The following is a 9,027-nucleotide window of genomic DNA, read 5'->3' on the forward strand; positions in this document are numbered from 1 at the left end:
AAATAGAAGGGTCAAAATAAATAATAAAAATGAAAGAAACTTTCTCACTAGTTTATTAAAAAGCCCTCTTCTGAGTTCCTCCAAGCCCTAGCATCGTCCATCGGGCGCTCTCCTTCCCGATATTACCCAACGCTAAACCCTAGCCCTAACCTAAAGCCCTATCTACTTGTCCTCTCTTCAATAAAAAGCCCTAAACTCCTCCAACAACAGATAGAAGATGTATCTTTACAACCTAACCCTGCAGCAGGCGACGGGCGCTGTTTGTGCGATCAATGGCAACTTCGCCGGCGGCAAATCCCAAGAGATCGTTGTTGCCCGTGGAAAGACCCTCGACCTTCTCCGCCCTGACGATTCCGGCAAGATCCAGACCCTGCACTCCGTCGACGTCTTCGGCGCCATCAGGTCCCTCGCCCACTTCCGTCTCACCGGGTCCCACAAGGACTACATCGTCGTGGGCTCCGACTCGGGCCGCATCGTCATCCTCGAGTACCAAAAGGACACGCCTCACCATCTCCTCCCCCCTCGAAGCTCACAAGTCCCACACCGTAACCTACTCCATCACCGGTGTCGACTGCGGCTTTGACAACCCCATCTTCGCTGCCATCGAGCTCGACTACTCCGAGGCCGACCAGGACTCTACAGGTAATTTAACTGAATACTAAAGGTATATTCATTTTTTTTAATTTATAATTGAAAATTATTCATTTGTAATTATGATGTCTATATATTTAATTCGAATATTTCGTTAGAAAATTGATTTAATATACACAACTGAAATAGTAAATGTAAATGGGTTGAAAATATAACATCGTGTGTGTAGTATGATACAAATTATAAGAGATTAAATTTTAAACGAAGATTTAATATGTAAGAAAACAAATTGTATGTACATTTGGTTAACCTCTATTCATTTATGAATTCGAATACTTAAAATTAATTTTTTAGTGATGAACTACCAAATCGAACATGACTGAATAACAATTAACAAACTGTTTGTTAATTATCTACAGGTCAGGCTGCCGCCGATGCTCAGAAGCACCTCACATTCTATGAGCTCGATCTCGGCCTCAACCATGTTTCCCGCAAGTGGACCGAGCCTATCGACAATGGGGCTAATCTCCTTGTAACTGTCCCTGGAGGTGGAGATGGACCCAGCGGCGTCCTCGTCTGTGCCGAGAACTTTGTCATCTACAAGAACCAGGGACATCCCGATGTGCGTGCGGTCATACCTCGGAGAGCTGATCTCCCTGCAGAGCGTGGAGTCCTCATAGTCTCCGCTGCCACCCATCGTCAGAAGTCCATGTTCTTTTTCCTCTTGCAGACCGAATATGGCGACGTCTTCAAGGCCACTCTTATCCACGAGGGCGATCGTGTCACTGAGCTCAAGATTAAGTACTTTGACACCATTCCGGTCACCTCTGCCATGTGCGTCCTCAAGAGTGGGTACCTATTTGCTGCTTCGGAATTCGGAAACCACGGGCTCTACCAGTTTCAGGCGATTGGGGATGGAGATGATGTTGAGGCCTCCTCTGAGACTCTGATGGAAACGGAGGAAGGCTTCCAGCCGGTCTTTTTCCAGCCGCGAGGCTTGAAGAACCTTGTGAGGATCGACCACATTGCGAGCCTCATGCCTATCATGGACATGAGAGTCATGAACCTTTTCGAGGAGGAGACACCTCAGATATTCACTCTGTGTGGGCGGGGCCCTCGTTCCTCCCTTAGGATATTGAGACCTGGGTTGGCTATCAGCGAGATGGCTGTGGAGAGGCTCCCTGCTGTGCCCAACGCTGTGTGGACAGTGAAGAAGAATGTGACTGATGAGTTTGATGCGTATATTGTTGTCTCCTTCCCCAATGCTACCCTTGTCCTGTCGATCGGTGAGACAGTTGAGGAAGTCAGTGACAGCGGGTTTCTTGACACCACGCCTTCACTTGCGGTTTCTTTGCTCGGGGATGATTCCCTGATGCAGGTCCATCCGAATAACTCAAGCATTTGATATCGAGAACTAGTTGATTTTTGTGTACTTGACCAGGCATTAATTCAATAACTCAAGTATTTATGTGACCACATATACATGTATAGTATTACACTATTTAATTGGATAATTAAAGTGAAATGATAAATTGAAATTGTGAGTATAGAAAAATGTATTAATTATCCAACCTTGATTATCTGATGCAGGTCCATCCGAATGGTATTCGACACATCAGAGAAGATGGGCGTATTAACGAATGGAAGACGCCTGGCAAGAAGACCATCGTCAAGGTTGGATCTAACAGGCTTCAGGTTGTCATTGCTCTCAGTGGAGGGGAGCTTATATACTTTGAGATGGACATGACAGGTCAGCTGATGTCAGGTTGTCATTGCTCTCAGTGGAGGGGAGCTTATATACTTTGAGATGGACATGACAGGTCAGCTGATGGAGGTGGAGAAGCATGAGATGCCTGGGGGAGCTTATATACTTTGAGATGGACATGACAGGTCAGCTGATGGAGGTGGAGAAGCATGAGATGCCTGGGGATGTGGCCTGCTTGGACATTGCGCCTGTTCCTGAAGGGAAGCAGAGGTCTCGTTTCCTTGCAGTTGGCTCCTATGACAACACTATACGCATTCTGTCGCTGGATCCTGATGATTGTATGCAGGTTTTGAGTGTGCAGAGCGTGTCCTCACCTCCGGAATCACTTCTCTTGCTTGAAGTGCAGGCTTCCACTGGAGGAGAGGACGGTGCCGATCACCCTGCCAGTGTATTTCTTAATGCTGGTCTGCAAAATGGTGTCCTTTTCAGAACTGTAGTGGATATGGTCACTGGACAGCTCTCTGATACTCGTTCACGTTTCTTGGGTTTGAGAGCCCCGAAACTCTTTTCAGCAACAGTAAGGGGCAGGCAGGCTATGCTTTGTTTGTCAAGCCGCCCTTGGCTGGGGTATATACATCAGGGGCATTTTCTGTTAACTCCTCTTTCCTACGAAACACTTGAGTTTGCTGCCTCGTTCTCCTCCGACCAGTGTGCCGAGGGTGTAGTTGCAGTTGCTGGAGATGCTTTGAGGGTTTTTACTATTGAGCGGCTGGGGGAAACATTCAATGAGACGGTAATACCTTTGCGCTATACTCCAAGGAAGTTTGTCCTCCAGCCCAAGAGGAAACTCCTAGTCATCATAGAGAGTGATCAGGGAGCTTTCACTGCAGAAGAGCGCGAAGCTGCGAGAAAAGAGTGCTTGGAGGCTGCAGGTGTTGGTGAAAATGGAAATGCAAATAATGGTGAACAGATGGAAAATGGTGCTGACGATGAGGAGAAGGAGGATCCTCTTTCTGACGAGCAGTATGGTTATCCGAAGGCAGAATCAGATAAGTGGGCGTCTTGCATCAGAGTTCTCGATCCAAGGTCAGGAAACACTACTTGTTTGCTGGAGCTGCAGGACAATGAGGCTGCTTTTAGCGCATGTACTGTGAATTTTCATGATAAGGAGCATGGGACGCTACTTGCTGTGGGTACAGCAAAGGGGTTGCAGTTCTGGCCAAAGAGGACTTTTGTTGCTGGGTTTATTCACATATACAGGTTTGTAGAAGATGGAAAATCCCTTGAATTGCTGCATAAGACACAGGTGGAGGGAATTCCACTAGCCTTGTGTCAGTTCCAGGGGAGGCTTCTTGCTGGGATCGGCCCAGTTCTCAGATTGTATGATCTGGGGAAAAGGAGACTACTCAGGAAATGTGAGAACAAACTCTTCCCAAATACAATTATCTCTATTCACACATACCGGGACAGGATTTATGTTGGTGACATCCAAGAGGTATGTGGTACTACTTCTCCGTATGATTCTAATTCAGTATTTTGGTGTTCCTAAGAAGTTAAATTTGTTGAAAACTGATGCTTTCCCTTTCATATTTTCTTTACTGGTAAAAGTTTCTTTCTCCTGCACTAAATGTCCCACGAATATTAGTTGGGGATGGCAAGCTTTGGGGTACAAGGTGGCAGGTCTTCTTTATAATGTTATACGACCTTTAAACATGATTATTATGTGTATAGGTGTTTTCTTGTGCAAAATTTAATATCAGTATTTATGCTTCTATATTATTTGTAACTTGAAGCTTAATGCAAGATTTGTCAACTTTATTTATTTTCTTACAGGATATTAGCGTAGAATGAAGCTGTCTTTTGTTTTGAGAAGACAACACATTTCACCTTGTCTTTTGTATTCTTCCTACAGGACCTTGTGTTTTTAGTAAGTTACACGTGTCTTTCCATCAGGAAGCAGATCACAAAAAGCCAAACTAATGATGTATTCTGACGAACTGACCATGGTTTCACTTATATTTGCAATTTCTGAGCTATAGACACAAATTCAGTCTATTGAGCAAATACCCACAACACTCATCTTATATCAATGTGGATAAGTTAAGAGCACTAGCCTGTTCACATGTCCCTAACATGGAAAAGTTACATGTGTATGCGTGTGTGTGTGTGGAAATATTATATTGTTTAGCCATATAAATTGCAAAATTTTAGGTCAACCATATGTCATCAAACTGGCACACTATAGAAGTTGGTTTTAGTTGTGAGACATTTGTTACCGTCTTAGTAAACCTGTTCAGAAATGTTGAGCCGTGCAAGACTACAAGCATATTTAATCTATGGGGCATTTATTATGTTGGTTGTTCATATTTAGATTGAAGGGTTAGTTGCACACAGATGCCAATAGTATCGCATTGTGCCATTTATTAATATTGATAGTTAGTTAGATACACTCCTTGAATGGAAAGTTTTTGACTCTTTTACTCTCAGCGGCCTATTTCTCACCAAAAAAAAAAGTAGGCATCCCCTAAGGGTAAAAGTATATTTTTAGAATTCTTTATCTTTTCCAGTACTATCAAATGTAGAAATGGGAGGGACTAGCAAATTTTATTCCTTATTATCCATGTGGTCCTGTTATGTCAGGTGCTTTGTCAATAATCTGGTAGCCAAGCTATATGTTGCACTGGAGTTAGATGTGGTTGTTTCTAGTTTATGATGACAAATTTTTTCTTAACAATCAGGAAGCTTGCTTTGGTTTTGTTCCTAAAGATCCAAACCTAAACATTATCAGTCATCTGATTAAAGTTCTCTTATGACGATTTCTTACTTATGTATGAACAAAATGGTAAAAAAATGGTTAAAAAAATTGTGATGATTTTCAGTATAAAAATTGAACCGTGCAGGACTAGGAGCATATTTGATCTTGTGGGGCATTTATTGTGTTGGTCTGTTCATATTTTGAGTAAAGGGTTAATTGCGCATAGACCCCATCAGTATTGCATTGTGCCACTTATACAGGTAAAAGTTTTGGCTATCGGGCAGATGCGCACCCCCCACACGGAAAGTTTTTTTTTTTTTTGGACTCTTTTACTCCCATGGATCTATTTGCTGAAAAAACAATAGTAGGCCTCTCCGAAGGGTTTTTAAAAAAAACTCAGGGGGTGTATCTGCCAATATCAAACTTAAGGAGTAATAAGTAGCACGATGCCATACTACAAGAATGTTTGTGCAGTTCAACCCTACATTAAAATTTGAACATTATTTTATATAAAGATTGATAAAGTTTGAGCTCGTTTTAGGCCACTATTTTGAGATCATCTTGATCATGTATGTCCCTTCATTCCCATCTTTCTCTATGCACACATGAACACTGCAAGAAGAGAATTGTTCGCATGAATCAGTTAGTGCTTATTCTACATGTTTGAGGTGGTTTGCTAATTTATTTTGCACTTCTGGGTGTGATTGCAGTCATTTCACTACTGCAAGTATAGACGGGATGAAAATCAACTTTACATATTCGCAGACGATTCTGTTCCCAGGTGGCTAACAGCATCATATCATATAGATTTTGACACAATGGCTGGGGCAGACAAGTTTGGAAATGTTTATTTTGTACGACTGCCACAGGATGTCTCGGATGAGATTGAAGAAGACCCAACTGGTGGTAAGATAAAGTGGGAACAAGGGAAGTTGAATGGCGCTCCCAACAAGGTGGAGGAGATTGTTCAGTTCCATGTTGGCGATGTTGTCACAGCCTTGCAGAAGGCCTCATTGATACCTGGGGGTGGTGAGTGCATCATTTATGGCACTGTTATGGGCAGCTTAGGAGCATTACTTGCATTCACCTCTAGAGAAGATGTTGATTTCTTCTCTCATTTGGAGATGCACATGAGGCAGGAACATCCACCATTATGTGGCAGGGATCACATGGCTTACAGATCCGCATATTTCCCAGTTAAGGTACGTTTTATTGGCACATGTTCCACTCATCCATTGCTCATGCTGCTTGATGAATACATACATTTTTTTTCATAACATTATAGCTTTGGTTGCCTGGTGTTTAATTTTTCAAGATGAGTCGGTTTCTTCTCCTGATCTCTGTTACTTTTCAGTATATGTCCAGTAAAAGAAGCCAGACTTTCTCTTCTTTATTTTTCTGAAGCCAGACTTTCTCTTCTTTATTTTTCTTTCTAATGGTGTTACACATCAAAGAGATTGGTGCTTTTGGCCTTGAAAGATCTAACTCCAGGGTCAACCTTAGGAAAAAAAATTGATTAGTTCTCTGGTGCTAGAGGGTGGCAATCTTTGTTGAACCTTCATTGTTTCACACATCTCCATCTTAATACTGACTAGCATCATAATAGACTGAAGATAATCAGAAATTATAACCCTAAGACTTGGTTCTTGTCCTAGACTTGGTCCTTTTTAATCAGTGCCAAGTAACTAAGTATGAACTGTGTTAAACAATAAATTGGACCTTCTTTCTCTCTTTATTTTGATGTTATGATCGTCAAATTTAAGTCTATGATAGTCTTTTTATGAAAAATTGATGAACTGTCTGGTGCTTGCTATTGCAACCAACTTTTCTGATAATAGTTTGTTTCATGCACTCGGTTTTCTCATTACACAATCATATATTGCCTATTTTGTTATCAGAAAGGTGAAATGTCTTACATAAGTATACTCATGGAAGCATAATGGAAAAGATACCTTCCGTTAGTTTTTGATTAACTAGATAGAAACATGAATAAGCATAGGGATATGAATGTGTTGAAGATTAAATGCCATGGTTGGAGGTACAAAGTTATGAACCTGCTCTGATCATGCTCTCCTCTATCATAATAGAAGTACATGAACTTATGTGGTTCCCATCAGTGTTTGGGCTCGTGCCCGGTGCAATCAATTGCAGGCAAGATGCTTTAACTAAAGAACAAGCGGTCAAAATTACATGCATCTGTTGACTATTGATCAGTGTTAAATCATGGACGACGCTTGATTCTGTGAAAAGTTACTGCTTGCACCATGACAATTTCTATACTTTCAAAGGGAAATTGAGGTGGACTTGTGAATGAGGCTTACCCCCCAACTTCCAAGCAAAACTTATGAGTTGAGTTAACAAATTTCTGTACTGAAAATTGAGGTGAACTTGTGAATGAGACTTTCCCCTGCAACACTTATGAGTTGAATTACCAATCGTAGGGGAATTTGGACATGGTAGGGTTAATTCAGAAACCCTGTTAACTTTGGAGGGTTTGCAGGTAACTCCCCTCCCTTAACTGTTTTAATTCAGCCCGTGACCTTTGAGGGGTTCTGCGTATAACCCCCTGAACCTCTTTTATCCCAATAAACCAGCACTAACATGATCTTTATATGGGTGGAACTACTGTTTCTCACAATGCATGTTGTATTTGCCTGCAGGATGTGATTGATGGTGATCTCTGTGAGCAATTCCCTACATTACCTCCTGATTTGCAGAGAAAGATTGCTGATGAATTGGATAGAACCCCGGGGGAGATTCTCAAGAAGTTGGAGGATGCTAGAAATAAGATCATCTGAGAAACTGAGAGCAAATCGCAATGTATTGACACACAAGCAAACACGGAAAGCCTATCTCCGGAAGCTTGCCTTTGTAACAAGTGAAACCTTTTTGGTGTCAGTGGGTTATACATCCAGTTTTCTTGCAAAGCTGCAGAATGACCGCCTAGTTATCAGATGAAAATTCATGTACCAGCAAAGTCTATCTTTGGACCTGTTAAATTGTTTAACCGTTTGTGGGAAACGAACCACTGGGATTGTCTTATTTTAAGGTGGTGCTACGCCTTTTGTGTTCATAGTTCTGGTATGGCTCTGACGTCCGATCCCGGGCGTGGTAATTTAAGGGGGTGTTTGGTTACATTTCTATAAATTATAGGAAATGTTTTCCATCCCAAATTTGATTTCCTTGTATTTCTTAAAAAAATTATAGGAAAAGTTTTGAGAAGTTAAAAAGTATAAATTTTCTTATTTTTTGTATTGTGCTTGTTTGGTTCAAAACAAGAAAATGAGAAATAACTTTTGGGAAAATAGCAACATTTCCTATAATTTATAGAAATGTAACCAAACACCACCAACTTTATAGAAAAGTGAGAACTTTTTAGAAAAGAGTTAATAAGTTATATTATTTAAATAATGAATGCGTTAGATTTCCAAGAGATTTCCTCCCATTTTAGAAGGAAATCAATTTCCATAAAATTTGGTACTTTTGGGCACTTTACAGAAAACATTTCTGTAAATTTTTTGGAGCCAAACACAGTTTATAGAAATGTATAGAAAACTCTTAATTACATAAATGCCATGCGTCAGTACTTTTGAGAAAACATTTCTTAAAAACAATGCAACCAAACACCCCCTAAGAGGAAAAGAAAAGAAAAATCTCTTTATCTTCATGTGGCCGTTGGCGCTCCGAAAGCATATTCTGTTGGGTTAATTTCAAAAGAAAAATCTCTTTATCTTCATGTGGCCGTTGGCGCTCCGAAAGCATATTCTGTTGGGTTAATTTCACAAAACCCCTCATGAACTTTGGGGGATGTCGTAATAATCCCCAAACTTTGTTTATCACACATGCCCCTTAAACTATAAGGTATTTCACAAAATTTCCTTGGATTTTAGCTTGTCACACTTAAACTCATGCGTGTGAAATGCAAATAACTTAAATTTTCATGAGAGAAAAAAATTAAAATTTAGGGAAAGGTCTA

The 9,027-nt window shown here is 41.0% G+C and overlaps 1 protein-coding gene across 1 annotated transcript; it reads left to right on the top strand.

The window, feature by feature from the left end:
• On the top strand, positions 218–8,175 carry LOC109824333 (splicing factor 3B subunit 3-like). Its single transcript, XM_020390908.1, is given in 7 exon segments — positions 218–498; positions 500–642; positions 1,011–1,969; positions 2,182–2,341; positions 2,482–3,791; positions 5,762–6,253; positions 7,712–8,175. Coding segments are annotated over 7 exon segments (3,483 nt in total). The 3' UTR covers positions 7,850–8,175.

This window comes from Asparagus officinalis, chromosome 9 (genome assembly GCF_001876935.1).
Source record: "Asparagus officinalis chromosome 9, Aspof.V1, whole genome shotgun sequence".
Taxonomy (NCBI): Eukaryota; Viridiplantae; Streptophyta; class Magnoliopsida; order Asparagales; family Asparagaceae; genus Asparagus; species Asparagus officinalis.